Below are 21565 nucleotides of genomic sequence, written 5' to 3' on the forward strand. Positions count from 1 at the left end.
CATGCTCGACTACTAACCAAGTGACTTTGGTGTGCTCGAATACCATGTTCAAGTCCCCAGCGGCTGCATGTATAGCATTTGTTCGACAGCCACCATACATACAAGGATTGTTGGACAATCCCTGCATGTGTTGCAGCTGTCGAACAGCCACAAGACATGCAGCCTCAGAACATATTCGAGCACGCCGAAGACACTCGGTTAGCAGTCAAGATGACACCTTATCTGAGCACATTCGCTCATCACTATCGAGAACCTTTTCTCTCTCCATGTACAAGAATCAAACCCTGTTCAAACTCATTGGTCTGTTTTTCTTATACGTGGGAAAAAACGGACTTCTGAACAAACCCTTCGGCTGGGCGTATTTCAAGGTCTGTTTATGGACCCCGATACCTGGACTAACCGTGGATCTCCAAACCCAAAACTTCGAGCTTCCAAGACATATATGAGGCTGTACATTCGGGTAGCCAGAAAGGGGAATTGGGTCAGTATATAGATCATGAAATACACACGTAGTGGTAAAAAAAGTTGGTTGCAATCAATCAAAAAAGAGAGTCCCATGTGCAAATACCTTCAGGAAGTCAAGATTCCAGTGTTCCCCTGCATATAACCACCACTGAGGCCATCAAAAATCACAGAATCTTTTTAATGGTCATAGAAAAGTTATAGGATGTCAAGTAACTAAATCAGACATATACAACATGCAAAAAAAAAAAGGTCTCACTGCCGATGTAACATGTAGGACACCCAGGTCTCCTCAGATCTATCCTTCTATGGTCCAAGATGGTGAGTACCCAACAACCAACCACCTCGGAAATTGTGTGAAGTTTAGTTGCACACATAAGCGAGGCGACAACTTTTATGACTCAATACAGTTCAGTCAGTTCTCGGCTGCAGATTTTTTTGGGGAACTAGTGATAATGAACCACCCGAGAAAATATTCCTTCCGGTTCCTTCCCATCTCCAAGTGCCGAAACCAAACCTTCTTCTCCTCTCCTCTTAGCCAGAGCGGCCAATGCTTTGAACGTCTTGGGTTCACAGATGGCTAAATCTGACATCACCTTCCTGTTAAGAGCCACCTGACACTGAGAAATGATTAAAGATAAAAAAATATGAAAAGGATTAAATATGGCTCTAGATGAGACAACTCACATTATACAGGAGGCAACAAATCTGGAGCTCGAGTTTTAGAATAAAAAAAACAAAACAGAAAACTTACTTTGGCAAGATTGGAAATAAAGTGCGGATACTTCATGCCGTGTTCCTGGACAGCAGCGGTCATTCGGGCTACCCATAGCTAGAAGGAAGCGAGCACAAATAATAATATGACCAGAGAGAAGTATGCTCAGTGTCCGACAGTAGCACGACCAGCTTCAACTCCTAAAGGCCCCGTCTCACTTAAGGCCCCGTCACACATAGCGAGATCGCTAGCGAGATCGCTGCTGAGTCACAAGTTTTGTGACGCAACAGCGACCTCAGTAGCGATCTCGCTATGTGTGACACGTACCAGCGATCAGGCCCCTGCTGCGAGATCGCTGGTCGTGTCGGAATGGCCTGGACCTTTTTTTGGTCGTTGAGGTCCCGCTGACATCGCTGAATCGGTGTGTGTGACACCGATCCAGCGATGTCTTCACTGGTAACCAGGGTAAACATCGGGTTACTAAGCGCAGGGCCGCGCTTAGTAACCCGATGTTTACCCTGGTTACCAAAAAAAAACCAAACAGTACATACTCACCATCTGATGTCCGTCAGGTCCCTTGCCGTCTGCTTCCTGCTCTGACTGAGTGCCGCCGTACAGTGAGAGCACGGCACAGCAGTGACGTCACCGCTGCGCTCTGCTCTCACTGTACGGCGGCAGTCAGTCAGAGCAGGAAGCAGACGGCAAGGGACCTGACGGACATCAGATGGTGAGTATGTACTGTTTGTTTTTTTTGGTAACCAGGGTAAACATCGGGTTACTAAGCGCGGCCCTGCGCTTAGTAACCCGATGTTTACCCTGGTTACCCGGGTGCTGCAGGGGGACTTCGGCATCGTTGAAGACAGTTTCAACGATGCCGAAGTCGTTCCCCTGATCGTTGGTTGCTGGAGAGAGCTGTCTGTGTGACAGCTCCCCAGCGACCACACAACGACTTACCAACGATCACGGCCAGGTCGTATCGCTGGTCGTGATCGTTGGTAAATCGCTATGTGTGACGGGGCCTTTAGCGACGCTAAAGCGATCCCGACAATGATACGACCTGTCAGGGATCGTTGCTGCGTCGCTATGTGGTCGCTGGTGAGATGTCAAACAGTGAGATCTTCCAACGATCGCTGCTGCGATCTCACTGTTTGACATCTCACCAGCGACCTGTAGCGACCTGTATAACGATGTCACATGGGAGCTATTATGACGATTCAGTGTCTGAGTCGTCAACGAGGTCGTTGGTAAGGTGTCAAACACAGCGATGTGTGCTACCCAGCGGGACCTCAACGATCAAAAAAAGGTCCAGGCCATTCCGACACGACCAGCGATCTCACAGCAGGGGCCGGGTCGCTGCTACGTGTCACACATAGCGAGATCGCAACTGAGGTCGCTGTTGCGTCACAAAACTTGTGACTCAGCAGCGATCTCGCTTAGTGAGACGGGGGCTTTAAGGACACGGACTTTTTTTTTTTTTTTTTTCTTTAGTTTTTTTCTTCCTGAAATCAAAACTTTTTTTCTTATTATTTTGCTGTCACTATTTTTCTACCATTTTTGCAGGACGACTTCTAGGTATGAATGACACCATTTATTTTACCATACTGTAAAAAAAAGGTTAAAAAAAATCCAAGTGGGGGTCATTTTGATGTAAAAATAAACCGGAAAAAAAAAAAGTTTCTTCAGGTCAGTACAATTAGGGCAATACCAAACTTGTATCAGTTTTTCAGATTATATTGATTAAAAATAAAATCAACTAGAAAAACAACAAATTTGGTTTGTTGCCATATTCTGAGACCAGAAACTTTATTTTTCCTTCTGTAGAGCGGTGTGAGGATTTTTTCACCTATACAATGATCAGTTTTGGGGGGAAGGTGTAGTGACTGACAAATGACAATTCTGCCTTTTCAAAACATTTTTTATTTTTGTTCCTTTTACCCTATTGGTTCATTTATGTTATACTTTCATAGATTAAACTTTTTCCTATGCAGCAATGCAAAATGTTTTTTCTTCTTTGTAGCTGGAAGGTTTTCATTCTTAAAAAAAAACAAAAAAAAAACCTATAGCTATGTATATTTTACAAGCTAACTAACATTATCTTTGCACATCTTTAACAATTAAAAATGAGTAATTTCTTGAATAAATTACATTGCGGTACGTGTCATACGGATGTTTTACATGGACCTATAGACATGCAAAAAACGGATATGTCTGTGTGTAGGAAACATCAAACTGCACTCAGATGACATCTGAGTGTCGTGTGATTTACGAGGACTGACAGAATGGAGAAGATGGAGAATTTGGTTTCTCCATCTTTTCCTCATCTGGACCACACTCGCTCCGGGCCACACTCTCACTTAATTGATCCAATTTTCTCAGATGACAAAAAAAAAAAAAACATAAAAAAAGCCTTGTACTGCACCTTAGCCCGTTATCCCACCTTTACCATGAAATGATATGAAACAGGTCAGTGTATGAAGAAGGTAACACCCGCACTCCTGCTGTTCTATTCTATGGGCCTTTGGTTTGGTTTTCACTCAATACAAAGGGGGTCTGCGGCAGCCGCAGGTGGTCTGCGAGTGTGAATGGGGCAGGGAGGATGTTTATTGTGGCGTGGCAACTCAGGTTTTCGGCACCTTTCAATGATGATAATGAATTGATGAATGCACTCAGTTTTGGCTTTTGTGATTCGGGAAGGACTTTGTAAACGTCATCCCAGACTAGATGTCTGTACATAAAGGAGGGGGACATGAACGTTTTTTTTTTTATTAATCTTACCGTTCTCATGATGCGCGTCTTAACTTTCCTGGCTTTCGTCGAATACACAAAGGCTCGGCGGACAGCTCGTATCGCCAAGCTGAAGCAGCGATTTTTTCTTCCACGGAAATGCTATTAAAGAAAAAAAAAAGAAAAATATAACAAAAAAGAGCAGTGGTCCATGCAAGATTAAAAGTATAAACACCACCAATATATAAGGAGGCAAAAAATAAAAAAGTCAACAAGTCTTTATAAGGCATGTCTATTTTTTAATAGGGTATGGAGTAGGGAAGAAACTATGCAGACACACAGATATGTAGAGGAGATGGATGCACGGAATGGTAAGGTTACGTTCCCGTGATGAGCTTTCGCATACTTTGGCTGTGAAAAAAAAATACAGCATCTTAAAGTTCCAGCAAAGTGCATAAGATTTATACAAATCTCATACCCTTTTTTTTTTTTTTTTAATACAGCGAGGAAATGACACCAATCGGACCAGGCTAAAAGTGTTTACATACAGCAAAGTATTTTTGGTGGTATACAGGGGGGATTAGGGGATGATGGACACATTTGTGTGATGCAGGACAGGTGCCCAGAAAGGTGGTGGCATTGGATTATACACTGAAAAACTGCCGACAGGTTCCTTTCCTGGGTAGGGTGATCCTTTCGAGACTAAGGGTACCGTCACACATTGAAATTTCCATCGCTACGACGTTACGATTCGTGACGTTCTAGCGATATCGTTACGATATCGCAGTGTCTGACACGCAGCAGCGATCAGACACCCTGCTGAGAATCGTACGTCGTAGCAGATCGTTTGGAACTTTCTTTCGTCGCTTGATCACCCGCTGACATCGCTGGATCGTTGTGTGTGACAGCGATCCAGCGATGTCTTCGCTTGTAACCAGGGTAAACATCGGGTAACTAAGCGCAGGGCCGCGCTTAGTAACCCGATGTTTACCCTGGTTACAAGCGTAAACGTAAAAAAACAAACCGTACATACTCACCCGTCGGTGTCCTTCAGGTCCCTTGCCGTCTGCTTCCTGCTCTGAGTGCCGGCCGGAAAGTGAGAGCAGATCACAGCGGTGCTGCGCTCTGCTCTCACTGTACGGCTGCACTCAGAGCAGGAAGCAGACGGCAAGGGACCTGAAGGACACCGACGGGTGAGTATGTACGGTTTGTTTTTTTACGTTTACGCTGGTAACCAGGGTAAACATCGGGTTACTAAGCGCGGCCCTGCGCTTAGTTACCCGATGTTTACCCTGGTTACTCGGGGACTTCGGGATCGCTCCAGCGCCGTGATTGCAACGTGTGACCGCAGTCTACGACGCTGGAGCGATGATTATACGACGCTGCGACGTCACGAATCGTGCCGTCGCAGCGATGAAAATTTCAATGTGTGACGGTACCCTTAGGCCTCTTTCACACTTCAGTCATCTGGCGTCAGTCAAAATCCGACGGATCCATCAAAAATAGTGAAAAGCGGAAACGTGTAAAAAACGGAATCCGTCGCTGGATTCTGTCGTTTGACGGACGGCGACGGATCCTGCGCCCATAGGTTTCCATTCTAGCCAACGACGGACGCCACTGGATCCATCACTGTCTGACTTTTCGACGCAGACAAAAAAAGTTACTTTGTCCGTTCTCTACAGACGACGGATAAACAAATTCCAACGGATCCAGAGCACGACGGACGAAACGTGAGGCCATCCGTCGCTAATACAAGTCTATGAGAAAAAGATGGATCCAGCGGGCAAATTTGCAGGATCCGTTTTTTTTTCACAAAACGACGGATTTTGACTGAAACAAAAAGACTGAAGTGTGAAAGAGACCTTAGCGTTAACCTTTGGCTAGTGTCGGCGTCATACCTTCCTTGCTGCATTTCATTCACTAATCTGTCTTTAGGGATTGGGTCACTTGTGAGCTATGCATTTTGATTAATAAAAATAATCTACAACTTTTAGAGGTCATTTACACTGGCTAAGATCTTTTAGGCCATGTTCACACAGTGCGTTTTTTACTGCAGAACCGCAGCGGTGGGTACAGTACATTGTACCCTATGGAAAACAGGAACCGCTGTGCACATGATCCTGAATTTAAAAAAAAAAGCCGCGCTGAATAGCTGCGGGAAAAAAGAAGGAGCATGTCACTTCTTTGCCCGAAACAGCAGCGGTTCTGCACCCATAGACCTCCATTGTGAGGTCAAACCCGCAGTAAAACCCGCAGATCAAAAATAGATCTGCGGGTTTTATTGCGGTTTGTGGTGCAGAACCGCTGCAGCCGGAAGTGCGGGGAAGCGGCCGGAAGTGCGTGGGCGGAAGTGCTTGGGCGGAGAGACATGGAGGCATACCGTCGCATGGGGATCGTGATTGATTTGGTGTGTGTGTGTGTGTGTGTGTGTGTGTGTGTGTGTGTGTGTGTGTGTGTGTGTGTGTGTGTGTGTGTGTGTGTGTGTGTGTGCGTGTCCCCATGCGACGCTAGTGCCACCACTGTGCTAAGTCGCCGTATGGGACTACTACTCCCATCCGGTATTAGGATGGGAGAGTTGTCCCTGTGTCCGGCGACTTAGCACAGTTGTAAAGTTACACAAAACACCTACACACAATACACATACATGACTCACAGTACAGTACATACAACACATAACATAGAGTATATACTCACCAACAGCACACTTGTAGGCGAAGCCCTCGATCCTCCATGAAAAAATCCAAAAATAATAAACCAAATTCATACTCCCTGTCCGCAGAATCCATAAAACGAGTGTCCCACGCCGATCGGCTGCTCTCCGGCGATACACTGCCAGGAGCGAAGCTCCTAGCAGTGTATCGCGTACTGTCCCGGAGTTCAATGACTCCGGCGTCTCGGTTAACAGCAGTACAGCTGCGTTGAACTTTCCCACGCAGCACTGCCGTTAAGCGAGAGTGCCGAGGTCAATGACCGCCGGTAAACTCGCTCGCGCATGCGCAGTGACACACCGACAGGAACTATGGCTCCTGTCAGTGTGTTGCTGCAGCCGTGGAGAGCAGACATATCTCTGGATGTGTCTGTTCTCCATGGAAAATCTTCGTGGGATACGTGGCACTTAAATACGTGGCAATTAAATACGTGACACGTGGCACTTATACGTGATACGTGTCACTTAAATACGTGGCACTGAAATACGTGGCACTGAAATACGTGATACGTGGCACTTTGATACGTGGCACGTGTCACTTAAATACGTGGCACTGAAATACGTGGCACTGAAATACGTGGCACTGAAATACGTGGCACTGAAATACGTGGCACTGAAATACGTGGCACTGAAATACGTGGCACTGAAATACGTGGCACTGAAATACGTGGCACTGAAATACGTGATACGTGGCAAAGAAATACGTGGCACTTAGGCTATGTTCACATTTGCGTTGTGCGCCGCATGCGTCCTTTTTTTGATTGATTTTGGACGCAGCAAAAATGCAACTTGCTGCGTCCTCTGCGCCCGGATGCGTGCGCTGCAGTGACGCATGCGGCGCAAAACGCAAGTGCGACGCATGTCCATGCGCCCCCATGTTAAATATAGGGGCGCATGACGCATGCGGCGCCCGACGCTGCGGCGCAGACCGCAAATGTGAACGTAGACTTAAATAGCTGGATAGAGCTGGATCCGCGGGCTGTGATCTGGCCTACGCTCAGCACTCTGCGGAGCGCTGTCATTCAAAACACGTCCACTCATTTTGGTGTTTAGTCCCAAAATGGAGGATGGAAGAAGAAAAGGGTTGGACAAGGAAATGACATCATTTCTTTTTTTTTTTCCCCCACTGCAGTTAAAGCTTTATTTGTGTCAAACACAGACAATCTGCAGAGAAAACTGCATAAAAAACTGCACTAAAAACCGCATAAAAAACCGCACCAAAAACGCACCTGCGTTTTCTGCCAAGAGCTGCGGTTTTTGTCCTGAAAAAAAAGGATTGAAATCAGGATCTTGTGAACATACCCTTAGACCCAATCTTCCATTTTTTTTTTTTTTTTTTTTTATTTTACTTTCACAAGAGTACCAGGAGAAAATTGACCCCAAAATTGGTTGTACAATTTCTCCTTAGTACACCGATACACCACATGTGGGGAGAAATCTACTGTTTGGGCGCACGGCAGGACTCGGAAGGGAAGGAGCGGCGTTTGACTTTTTGAATGTAAAACTTACTGGAATAATTAACGAACGCCATGTCGTGTTTGGAGAGCCCCTGATGTGCCTAAACAGTGGAAACCCCACACAAGTGACACCATTTTGGAATCTAGACCCCTCGGAAAACTTATCTAGATGTGTGGTGAGCAATCCGAACCCCCAGGTGCTTCACAGAAGTTTGTAATATTGAGCCGTGAAAATAAAAAGATCACACCTTTCCCACAAAAATGTATTTTAGCCCCAAGTCTTGCATTTTCATAAGGGTAACAGGAGAAAATGGACCTCAAAATTGAGTGAGTTCACTGATACCCCATACGTGGGCAACAACTACTTTTGAGGCACAGTGCAAAGCTCAGAAGGGAAGTAGCGCCATATTACAGTGCAGATTTTGCTGCACTGGTCTGAGGGTGCCATGTCACATTGAAAGAGCACCTGAGGTGCCTGAACAGCAGAACCCCCCCATAAGTGATCCCATTTTACAAACTAAACCACTCAATAAATTAATCTAGGGGTGCATTGATTATTTTGACACAAGTGTGTCACAGAATTTTATACCACTGGGAGGCAAGAAAAAACAATTTACAATTTTACCACCAAAATTGTGTGTTAGCCCCAAATACGTACGCTACTTACCTGGTAGCAGTGTTTTTTCAGGAGCACATGACAGCACAACGAGAGAGGGAATCCGCCCTTCAGGGACAGGAAACCTACAGACATAAAAGGGCGGTACCTCTCTCCCACGTCAGTTGGTTCCAGAGCATGAGAGGACCACCTTGGTTAGTAACACAGATGCAGCATACAATTATGTACATTTTATTATGTGAGTGAACATGGAAGAGGAAAAACACGAAAAAGTGTTGCATCATCCAAGAAAAGAATAGGGTAGGGAATATAAGGGTGCTGTCATGTGCTCCTGAAAAAACACTGCTACCAGGTAAGTAGCGTACGTATTTATTCAGTCGCCATGACAGCACGAGAGACTTTCAGAGAAATAAGAAAGATTAGGGAGGGATAACAGCCTCAAGTACCCTTCTCCCAAACGTGAGGTCCGAGGAACTACCCAAATCTAATCTGTAGTGCCTAAGAAAGGTAGATGGAGAAGACCATGTGGCCGCCTTACATATGTCTTCGATCGATACTTCTGATCTCTCTGCCCAGGAAGATGCTACGGCCCGCGTGGAGTGTGCCTTTATACCATCTGGAACTTCGTTGCCACCTGCTGTATAAGCGAGAGAGATCGCCTCCCTGATCCATCTGGCTAGAGTGTTTTTAGATACTCTAAGACCCTTCCTCACTCCTTGATAAGCTACAAACAGAGAGTTATCTCTTTTCCAAGTATCTGAAACTGAAATATATGTAAGGAGGCATCTCCTTACATCTAAGGAATTAAATTTACGTTCCTTATCATTAGTAGGATTAGAGCAAAATGAAGGCAGGACTACCTCTTGTAGTCTATGGAATTTTGAGGCAACCTTTGGAAGATAGAGGGGATCAGGCTTCATAATCACTCTATCCTCCCTAAACTGCATGTATGGTGGGTGTCTGGAAAGCGCTTGCAGATCACTAACCCTTCTCGCAGATGTGAGCGCAACCAAGAGGGCTGTTTTGATTGAGAGGTTTTTTACAGGGATAGTATCAAGAGGCTCGAATGGGGCTTGCGTTAAGGCGGAGAGTACCAGATTTAGGTCCCATGGAACTAACCTTTGTTTAATGATTTGTCTGGACCTAGTGACTTAAAAAACCTTGATATCCAATGATTGCTGGCCAGGTTAAAATTGTATAGCGCCCCCAGAGCCAACACTTGGACTCTAAGAGTACTTGTGGCCAAACCCATCTCTAGACCCTTTTGTAAAAATTCAAGAATCTGGTTTATACATGGTTTCTGGTCAATTCGAGCCCCTGAATATGATAGAAATTTTCTCCACACCCTAACATAGATGTTCGTTGTAGAGGGTTTTCTACTTTTAAGGAGTGTATTTATTAAATCTCGAGAGAATCCCTTCCTCTTTAGTAAGGACCTCTCTCAAATTCCACGCTGCTAGATGTAAGCTGGCTACTCGTGGATGGAGGATTGGGCCTTGGGAGAGCAGATCTGGCAATCCATGGTTGGCAGACAGACATCTTCCTCAGCCAAGGGAACCACGATCTTTTGGGCCAAAATGGGGCTATCAAGATTACCCGGGCTCTGTCCTCCCGAATCTTCCTCAGAACTAATGGGATTAGGTTTAGAGGGGGGAAGGCATAAGCGAGACTGAAGTGCCATGATATCAGAAAAGCGTCCACTGCATACGAGTTGTCTTTTGGATTTAGGGAGCAGAACTGGTGTAATTTTTTGTTCCCTCTGCTGGCAAAAAGGTCTATTTCTGGACAACCCCAAATTTGTATGATCTGCTTGAAGATAGCTGGATTCAGCGACCACTCTCCCTGCTTGAGCTTGTTGCGGCTTAGATAGTCGGCTTTGGTATTGAGACTTCCTTTTATATGAAGAGCCGATAGAGACAGAAGATGTTCTTCGGCCATCTGAAAAATATGATTTGCGACCTTCATTAACGAACTGGATCGCGTACCTCCTTGACGATTTATGTAGGCCACGGTTACCCGGTTGTCTGACAACAGCCTGACGTGTCGACCCTGTAGGGGTATAAGGAACCTATTTAAGGCGTATTCTACGGCCAATAGCTCTTTCAGATTGGAGGATGAGTCCTGCTCAGACTGAGACCATAGCCCCTGAACCCAATCCTCCCCTAAGTGAGCCCCCCATCCCTTAGGGCTAGCATCCGTAGTCAATACTCTAGATACATGATTTGTCCAAGGGACCCCCCTACGAAGATTTGAAGCGTGTGTTCACCAAACAAGTGAATGCGTAGACTCCGCAGAAAGTGAAAATTTACTGTCGAGGTGAGCTCCTAGACAACAGGAATTGTGTAAGACGTCCCATTGTAGTGTTCTGGTGTGGAACTGAGCCCAGAGAACCGCCGGGATACAAGATGTGAGGGAACCCAAAAGGGACATTGCACTTCTTACAGACACTAAGGGATTGCCGATTGCCCTGGTGACTAGCCGTTGAATCTTAGCTACTTTTGTATCCGGCAGGCGACATTCCTGCTGACTAGAGTCTATAATAAACCCCAGGAACTCTTGAGATTTTAGAGGCTGTAGACGTGATTTTTTAAGGTTGATAATCCAGCCTAGCCTGTGCAATGCTCCCATCACCTTCTCTAGCTGGTCCCTGCAATGTGATTCTGAATGACCCACAATTAGTAAATCATCAAGGTATGGAACTATTAATATGTCCTGTTCATGCAGGTGTGCCATAACTTCCACCATAATTTTTGTGAACACCCGGGGTGCGACAGCGACTCCGAAGAGAAGTGCCTGATATTGAAAATGCTCTACCGTGCCGGCAAGTGAAACCGCCACCCTAAGAAATCTTTGATGATCTACATGTATTGGAACATGGTAGTAGGCATCTTTGAGGTCCAAGACGACCATAAAGCAATGGTTAAAGAGTAATTTTATTGCCGTTTTAACCGATTCCATCTTGAAGGACGGAACCAACAAAAAATTGTTCAGGCCTTTCAAATTAATAATGGTGCGATATGAACCGTCTGGCTTTTTGATCAGGAATAGAGGGGAATAGAACCCCCTACCTTCCTCTTCCATAGGGACTCTGATCAGAACCTTCTTCTGTTGAAGTTCCCAGACCTCTGACTTCAGCGCCAACTGTTCTGTAGAGGAGGAACGAACAGGTGTCAACTTAAACTTGTCCCAAGGAATATGGTGGAAATCGAACCTTAGGCCCTTTTCCACAATGCTCAGAATCCATGGACTGCTCGTGATCTGTATCCAGGCCGGGTAGAAGGCCAAAAGCCTACCCCCCACCTGGTCCACCCGTCATTGTGGTTTTTTAGAATCTCGTGAAGGATTAAACATAAATCCTTTACCCCTTCTTCTGTTGCTGTCGTATCTAGTAGATTCCCTGTTCGAATCTCTATATGGCCTTCTGCGGTTAGACCACCCTCTATTGTAGTCCCGTCTGTGAAAGGGTCTTCCAAGGAAGGGGAAGCGTTTATTATCTCCCGCTTTCTCTAAAAGCTCATCTAGGACAGGACCGAATAAATGAGCTCCTTCACAGGGAATGCTACACAACTTTGTTCTGGCCTGTAAGTCCCCTGGCCAACATTTTATCCATAGCGCTCTCCAGGCTGCGTTAGATAACGCTGAGGATCTGGCGGCCAATCTGACCGAGTCCGCTGATGCGTCCGAAAGGAAAGCTGCAGCATCCTGGATTATAGGCATAGAGGATATTTCAGTCCTGGGAACTTTATCCCTGAGCTGATCTTCAAGGTGACCTAACCACACCATCAAGGACCGAGCTGTACAGGTGGCTGCTATAACCGGTCTCAAGGATCCAGCCGAAGTCTCCCAGGCTCCTTTAAGGAAGATATCAGCTTTCCTATCTAATGGGTCCTTTAGGTTCCCCAAATCATCAAAGGGGAGAGATGTCTTTTTGCACGCTTTGGCAACTGCCGCATCTAACTTCGGAACCTTATCCCATGAGGATGAAGCCTCCTCCTCGAAAGGATATCTTCTTTTAAATGCCGGCGGAAGTGACCCCTTCCTCTCGGGTTTCTTCCACTCTTTTGAGATTAACGTCTTAATTTTGTCCACCACTGGAAAGGCCCTTCGGGACTTTCGCTCTATACCCCTGAACATAACGTCCTGAATAGAGCACTCCAACTGGGTGTCCTCTATCCCCATTGTACTGTTAACTGCCTTGACCAGATGGTTAACCCTATCAAGGGACAAACAGGCCCGACTAGATTCCACTTCCTCAGAGGAGGAAGAAGACGGGAGGGACCCTGAGCTGAGCTCACCCGAGTCCGAACCCACTTCTGAAACAGGGGATGACTTTCCAATTTCCGTTATACGAGACCTGGACCTCACAGAACTTCGGACTTCTTGTCTGACCATCTTTCTTATTGTAGAGGTCAGATCAGGAGCCTCTTCCTCTAGTAATTGTTGAACACAGGATTTACACAATCTTTTTACGTGCCCATCCGGAAGCGGCTCCGCACATTCGGCACACTGCCTATGTTTGGCCTTAGTTACACACTTCCTCCCCTAACAAGGAGAGAGGGAATATAAGGGGAACAATGATCAATAAGTGAACATTCACGTAGATCACTTACCCCGCCAGAAATGAGTGGTACCATATTCGGGGGGTCCTTCGTAGCTGACGAACTTTTACGGCCTGAGGACTTTGATGATCGGGACGCCTTAGCTCCACCAGCGCGACTATCATTAGAACGTCGCTGGGAGCTCCTCAAAGGCTTTTCTGCCTGAGGCTGCTCAAGTGGCTGCTGTTGCTCACCGCTCAGATGCGGTGTTCCTTCCGGCGACTCCATAAAGGATGGACGGTCAGGAACACGCTGTGGTCCACGTGCAAGGCTTAAATCCCCCTGGGTACCGCCCCCAGACGGGGGTCAGCAGGGAAAAACTCCAGGTGCCGCTGATCAGTTCTGCCGATAGGTTCCGGTCCACCGCTCGAGCCGCGCCCTAGTGCCGGAGACCCCGAGGTCCAACCCCCCTCCAAGACGCCGGGCGCCGCCATTGGCCGGGAACAAAGCGCTACCGCGCATGCCCGGCCGCGTCATCCGGACACGCCCCTTCCGGTCGCGGCCGCGGCGCAGGGAGAAGACGCGCCGGACAAGGACGGCCGCACTCCCCAGCCGATGCCGGCACCAGCGCAGGTGGCGGCAGACCCCAGGTTCCAGCAGACACGGCCCTACGGGAACACAATACTCACCAGGCGCGGACACCGCAGAAGCCAGCCCATTCACCAAGAGCTGCTTCCTCCTGCTGCCACCTACACGAACAGTCCCCCTGCCGTGTGGTGCATCCATTCTCCTGACCAGGCCGAGGTAGGGGACCCCCGCTACCTGTACCGGTCTGTCAGGAGTGGGACCTTCTTTCTTCGACCTTCTTCACGAGGCCTGTCTGAAGAGGTTCCGCTGTCAGGGACAGGAAACCAACTGACGTGGGAGAGAGGTACCGCCCTTTTAGGTCTGTAGGTTTCCTGTCCCTGAAGGGCGGATTCCCTCTCTCGTTGTGCTGTCATGGTGACTGAATAAATATTACATTTTCATACTGGGAAATGGGTCAAAATGGCACCAAAATGTGTCCCACAATGTCTGCTGAATGTAAAAATACGCAATATGTTCAGGACAGTATGGCTTAGCCATACGGCGAGACTCTGGAGGGAAGGAGCGCTATTTGCCTCCTGGAGTGCATTTTGCTACAATTCTTTGCGGACCCCATATACAGACCCCCCCCCCCCCCAAGTGCCAGAAAAGCAGAATCCCCCTTCAAGTGACCCAAATATGGTGGAGGGTTCAAAGATCATTTGTAGTTGTTTTGCTGCCTCTGACACTTGGCTCTGACCTTGGCTGTGTGCAAGACATCATGAAATCTTAAGATTACCAAAGGATTTTAGGTCTCAATGTAGGACCCAATGTCAGAAAGCTGGGTCTGCATCCTAGGTCATGGGTCTTCCAACAGGACAATGACCCCAAACATACTTCAACAAGCCCCCAGAAATGGCTGGAAACAAAGCGCTGGAGAGTTTTGAAGTGGCAGCAATGTGTCCGGATCTAAATCCCATTGAACACCTATTGGCGAGACCCATTGCTGCTGAGAGAAGGAGTCTTCAAATATGAGACCTGGAGCAGTTTTCAAAAGAAGAGTGATACAAAACTCCAGTTGAGAGGAATAAGAAGCTTGTTGATGGTTATTAGTGATGAGCGAATATACTCGCTGCCCGGGTTTTCCAGAGCACGCTCGGGTGGTCTCCGAGTATTTATGACTGCTCGGAGATTTAGTTTTCATCGCCGCAGCTGAATGATTTACAGCTATTAGCCAGGCTGAGTACATGTGGGGGTTGCCTGGTTGCTAGGGAACCCCCACATGTGTTCAAGCTGTCTAGTAGCTGTAATTCATTCAGCTGCCAGGATGAAAACTAAATCTCCGAGCAGTCATAAATACTCGGAGACCACCCGAGCGTGCTCTGGAAAACCCGAGCAATGAGTATATTCGCTCATCACTAATGGTTATACGAAGCGATTGATTGCAGTTATTTATTCCAAAGGATAATAATAATAATCTTTATTTTTATATAGCGCTAACAAATTCCGCAGCGCTTTACAGTTTGCACACATTATCGTCGCTGTCCCCGTTGGGGCTCACAATCTAAATTCCCTATCAGTATGTCTTTGGAATGTGGGAGGAAACCGGAGTACCCAGAGGAAACCCACGCTAACACGGAGAGAACATACAAACTCTTATCAAATATTAACTTGAGAGCGCCAACAATTATGTCTGTCTCATTTTTCGGTTATGTCCAATTTGCCTTTTCCCCCCCCCCTTTGTTTTGTGTAGTTCCAATAAACACAAAGGAAATAAACGTTTGTATAACAAAAGGTGTAATTGCAATAATTTTCTGGGAGAAATACTTCATTTTCTGGAACAATTTCAAGGGTGCCAACACTTTCAGCCATGACTGTATATCTCACGGATATCTATCTTTGCACATCGACAGGTAAACATGCATTCCATTCCAGTAGGTGTCACACTTTATGTCATCCGTGTGCATGTGTGCGATATGCATTGTCATCCGTGCTGCCAGAAAAAAACATGTGCGCAGCCCCATAGATTATAATGGCTGTGTGTGTGAAGGCGACCTAACAATGTAACTCATACTGGCAATATAAATGGAAACACTGAAGAAAGGCTCAGTTCGCGTCGTTCTCAGGCGCCGGCTGCTGAAGACCGCTCACATCATTGTCGCCTGCCCTCCCTGCGATCAATCATTCTCGGACAATGTTGAGAGTTGTATTAAGCCCTCTGCTGTCTACATCGAGTGCAAAATGAAGAATAATATAAAAATCTGTAAAAATAAATGTAAAAAACCAACACTATCCCTCGCCTGTCTGAAGCGGTAAGAATCCATAGTGTCTCATCAGTATGAGCGGTGGCCGGAGGCGACCACTGATGCTGAAGAGCAGGGGACAATAACTCGCTGCGGTGAGAGCGGGCCCATGAACTTCGCTGACCTCAGTGGGGTCAACGCAGTCGGCAGCCGGGGATCCTCACGAACAGTACCGCTTATTCCCAGGCACCGGTACGTGTCACACTGATGTAAACCGTGTGTCATCCATGTGCGGGGCATTTTGAAGCCCGTACTGTTGTTAAAAAACAGACATATCAGGGTATTTTGCCCACGGACATATGGTCCGTGGAAACACCCTGACATGTGCAGAGACCCATTCAATTGAATGGATCTAAGTGTGTAAGTGTCTCCAGTATGTGTGAAAACCGTCACCACATGTACCTGAGACACTGACGTGTAAAGGGGGCCTAATGCTATATGTCTGCCCCCAAGGAAAAGAGCTTTTATTATACTCACCTGAGGGACGGTCCGGTCCGGGGTGTTGCTGGTCTTGGTCCGGCACCCCCCCTTCTTCTTGCGTCCCTACGTCATCCACATAGTGTTCCCCAGTATCGCACTCCTACGCAATCGCACTTCTCTGCCCTGACTAGTGCAGAGTAAAGAACTGGAGTAAAGGCCCACATAGTACTCCATACAGTATAACGGCCCCACATAGCGCTCCATACAGTATAATCTGCCCCATATATTGCTCCATATAGTATAATGGTCCCACATAGTGCTCTATACAGTATAACAGCCCCACATAGTGCTCCATACAGTATAATCTGCCCCATATATTGCTCCACATAGTATAATGGCCCATATAATACTCCATAGAATGTGCCCCAAATATTGCTCCATACAGTATAACAGCCCCACAAAATACTCCATGTATAACAGCCCCATAGTGCTCTATACAGTATAATGTGCCCCATATATTGCTCCATATAGTATAATGGCCCCATATAGTGCTCCATACAGTATAATGGCCTCATATAGTGCTCCATACAGTATAACAGCCCCACATAGTGCTCCATACAGTATAATCTGCACCATATATTGCTCCACATAGTATAATGGCCCATATAATACTCTATAAAGTATGATGTGCCCCAAATATTGCTCCATACAGTATAACAGCCCCACAAAATACTCCATACAGTATAACAGCCCCACATAGTGCTCTAAACAGTAAAATGTGCCCCATATATTGGTCCATATAGTATAATGGCCCCATATATTGCTCCATACAGTATAATGTGCCTCAAATATTGCTCCATACAGTATTATTTATTATAGCGCCATTTATTCCATGGCGCTTTACAATGTGAAAAGGGGTATACATAATTAAAACGAGTACAGTATAATGTGCCCCATATATTGCGCCATACGGTATAATGGCCCCACTTAATGCTCCATATAGTATAATGTGCCCCATGTATTGGTCCATACAGTATAATGGCCCCAAAGTCCTCCATACAGTATAATGGGCCCTGCATAGTACTTTATACACTATAATGGACACATACACACAGTGCTCAATACAGTTTAATGACCTCAAAACCTGTCTTCCAGCTTTGGTTAATGTGGATTATGTGTCCAGCTGAAAAATCTTGTGCCTGCGCTTTAGCATCGTTGGCTCGCACAGTGCAGGCAGAGCACAAAACATAACTGTGCCGGGGAAACGTTTCCTGGGCGCAGTTATGTTTTGTGCTCTGCCTGCACTGTGCGAGCCGAAGATGCTAAAGCGCAGGCACGAGATCTTTCGGCTGGACACAATCCACATTAACTAAAGTGGGAAGACGGGTTTTTGGGGAATAAGAGGCACAGATGCCGAGGAAACGACGGCCATCAGATGGGACCAAAAGTATTTACATACAGCGTGGGGGTGGGGGTAATAAAAAGGTATATTTGGTGGTATACAGGGGGGGATGATGGACACGTTTGTATAATGCAGGACAGGCGCTCAGAAAGGTGATGACATTGAATCACACACTATAGAGCTGCTGACAGCTTCCCTGTAACCTGCGCACATACCCGAACAGCAGAGACTGGAGCGAGCTCTGATCGCTGATCAATCACGGACAGCGGCTACATGTGTTCTGGCGCCAATCACGCCCCATCCCCCATCTGTCAGAGCACCGATGGATAATGGCAGCTAGGGGTCTAATGAAGACCCCCGTCGCTGCCATCTTGGTCTGTGGCCAGGCTTCACAGATGTCCTGGAATTTCCAATATATACTGGAATCCTGCGCACTGGAATATACGGTGGGTTCAAGATTTGAGGTGTTTTTCCACCAGTAAAGTGGTGAAGTCCTATGTGCCATATTGTGCATGCTGGGACTTGCAGTGCAGCTACAACACCAATGCCCCATACACAATGGAGCGTCAGTGATACATGGCTGCAGCATGCTGGGAATGTCAGGGCAGACATCCATGACCTCTGACTTTCCCCCAGCACCGTCTTCCTCCACTCACCCTGGCATGTTGCAGCACCTCCTGCACCCGCCAGTAACGAGGAGGCCCCCGGTTCCGGATCCACCGCGACAGGCTCAGGAACACCATGTTGTGCCCTCTATGAAGTTCCCCGGCTGCCCTTAACCAGCATGGACGCCTCTGACTGCTCTGTCCTGTGTAATTTACGTCACAACCTTTTTTTTCCCCCCGAACTTTATTGACACATGAACATGAACAAAGCCACAGTGCTCTGAAAATGGCTCCGTCTGCTCAGTTTTGGCTGCATTACCTCACAAACATGGGGCAATGGAGATGAAACTGTTGTAAAAGAAATGTGGGATGTTGTCAATGTGTCATGGTTCGCTGATACTGACACTGAGAAATGTGTGGTATATATGGCTGTGAAAAATGAATACAATCCATATTATTATTAATAAAAGGAGCTTAACCTGTGATTATACGGAGACGTCAGCCGTATAAGGTTGCACCCGCGATTGCCCTCTGTGTCTCTCCTTTATCACAGCGCCGTATAAGTGATTGGGATCGCGTTGCGACATTTTGTTTGCTCCGGCTGGGACAAGTAAATTGATTTTTTTTTGTAGCTCGATTGTTGAAGTCGCTGTACCATACAGGTCACAATGAGACCCCAATCACTTGTGTGTAGCAGCGGCATATAGAAATCATTGGCCACACGACCCCTGCCACCGCCAAAGGCACCATATAGAGCCGTACGTATGGTTAGGCCACGTTCACACGTTCAGTATTTGGTCAGTATTTTACATCAGTATTTATAAGCCAAAACCAGCAGTGGGTGATAAATGCAGAAGTGGAGCATATGTTTCTATTATACTTTTCCTCTGATTGTTCCTCTTCTGGTTTTGCCTTACAAATACTGAGGTAAAATATTGACCAAATACTGAACGTGTGAACGTGGCCTAAGATCAAGACTTCACTGTTCTACAGTAGTGTTCTATGGGACGTGACCAGTAGGCTAATGAGACATGTTCTGACTTAAATCTAGGTATTTTACTCCATTATAAGCTGCAAAAATAAGTCCAAGATCACATACATTTTGTTTTTTTTTAAGATGGAAATATCTGATATGTTTTACAACAGAACTCACTTCAGCAATCATTGATTTTATTTTTATTGGGTTTTTTTTCAAGGTGTTTTTTTTCCTGAAGTGTTCTTTTTCAACTTTTCTACCCCACACTTTTTTTTGCAGTGTTTTGACTTGTTTTACTGCATGCCAAAGTAAAAATTGACGCCATTGACATTCTGATCACTTCTTATTCCATTTTTTTTTTTTCAATGCTGCAAATAAAAAAATGTGATTTTGGCACTTTGATTTTTTTAAATTTTTTTTTTTCAATCTTCACAGCGTTTAGCAATCAGGTTAATTTATTTTTATATTTTGATCAATCTGATTTTTAGCAATGGGCTATGCCAAACATGTTTACTTTTTATTTTTAATGAAAAGTGGAAGGGAAAAATCAAGTTAAAGAAAAAAAACAAGAACTTTATTTTGTAGCCCCCTTAAAGGTCTTGAACCTGCAATCATCTAATCTCTTCTTCTATATAATGTAATATCTCAGTCCTGCAGTTTATAGTGAATATCACGGTTACCTAATGGCAAAGGGGTCTTCAGCAGACTCTCATCAGCTACAGCATTCTTCCTGATGTCCCAAACAGTCTGATGGGGGCTTCATTAGCAAAAATAACTTTGCAGGTAGTACAGGGATTGGACTGCAGAGGACTGGCAGAAAATTTATTTTCTCTGATGACTGTTTCTGGAAGAATGGTTGTCTGGAGAAGTAGAGGTGAGCGCTACCATGAGTTCTGTGTCTGCCAACAGTGAAGCCTCCTGACTAGGGCTGGGCGAACCTGAACGGTAAAGTTTGAGGCCTTTACCGTATACCTAATGTCCGTGCACTGACCCCGAACACAGACCTCTCAAGGAAGTTTGGTCTACTGTTCGGATTCGACAGCCCGAACAAAGGTTGTTGAACAAGCATTGCCGGTGTGGGCTTCCGGCAAATACTTGTCATGGCTGTGATTTCTTTGTCATAGACTTCAATTTAAAAAAACGGAACCAACTGAAATCAGTTTTTTTTTTTTTTAAAAGGACAAAAAAGTTGTGTTTGAACAGTTTTTTTTTTACCAACGTTTTGCTGCTGGATCCCTTATGACAGATGATTACTGGACATGTGAACTAAGTTTTTACTGTCACGTTGTTCTCCCAGAGATCAGTCGGCAGCTTTCTCATAGAGAGCACAAGAGCGCACGGCTGAACGAGTGCTCCTGTGTATGGGAGAGTCGGCCTAGATGGCTGTAGGCGGAACGATCGTCCATTGCAAGGTTCGTCTGACACCCTAAAGTTGTAACAACGCCTAAGGAGTGTGACTTATGAGCATTTTGGAGGGGCATAATAAATATATAGGGGGTGTTTGTTAAAAAAAAAAATGTTCTCCCCTCAACAGACTAATTCTGTTCTCTGTGGTTATTTGCAAGTCAGGAAGGATAATAAGTAATAATAAAAGAAGACGCACAAAACAAAAATATTTTTAATGTAGTGTAAATATGTTACATTTACAGTAAAGAATCACATTCTTTTATGCCTGTCTCTTTATACCTTCCTTTCTTTTTTGCTTGTATTGATACTTTTATTACTCAGGTCTGACAGATGCCTAATGGAAATAAAATGCAAATACCAACACTAGTGAGCCGGTAAACCGTAGCCAGCCTAGACAGAGTAGGACAGCACTTTGCTTTCTTCCATACTTTTTCGGATGGGTTTAAATGGCCATAGTTAACCGTACACAAATAGACTGCAATGCACGGACTGACCGCAGATATACTGACCTAAACATACAGCCCACCCATGAGGCAGTACGATCAGATGTTAAGACCTACAGTCTGAGCATTGTAATCCATAATATGTGGACTATGTCACACTGTTACGATGTTCGGTAAGGAAGAGGGGCCTCAACCTTCCCTGGATCTGGGACCCTATCTATCCCTG

At 45.9% G+C, this 21565-nt stretch overlaps 1 protein-coding gene across 1 annotated transcript; it reads right to left on the reverse strand.

The window, feature by feature from the left end:
• Window positions 1–624: 624 nt before the first annotated feature.
• Window positions 625–18723, reverse strand: MRPL20 (mitochondrial ribosomal protein L20). Its single transcript, XM_077250143.1, has 4 exons — window positions 18565–18723; window positions 3953–4063; window positions 1217–1294; window positions 625–1082 (listed from the first exon to the last, which is right to left on the reverse strand). Exons 1-4 carry the CDS (start codon window positions 18649–18651, stop codon window positions 909–911), a joined length of 450 nt encoding a protein of 149 aa, XP_077106258.1. The 5' UTR covers window positions 18652–18723; the 3' UTR covers window positions 625–908.
• Window positions 18724–21565: the final 2842 nt, after the last annotated feature.

This window comes from Ranitomeya variabilis, chromosome 4 (assembly GCF_051348905.1).
Source record: "Ranitomeya variabilis isolate aRanVar5 chromosome 4, aRanVar5.hap1, whole genome shotgun sequence".
In the NCBI taxonomy this organism is placed as follows: Eukaryota; Metazoa; Chordata; class Amphibia; order Anura; family Dendrobatidae; genus Ranitomeya; species Ranitomeya variabilis.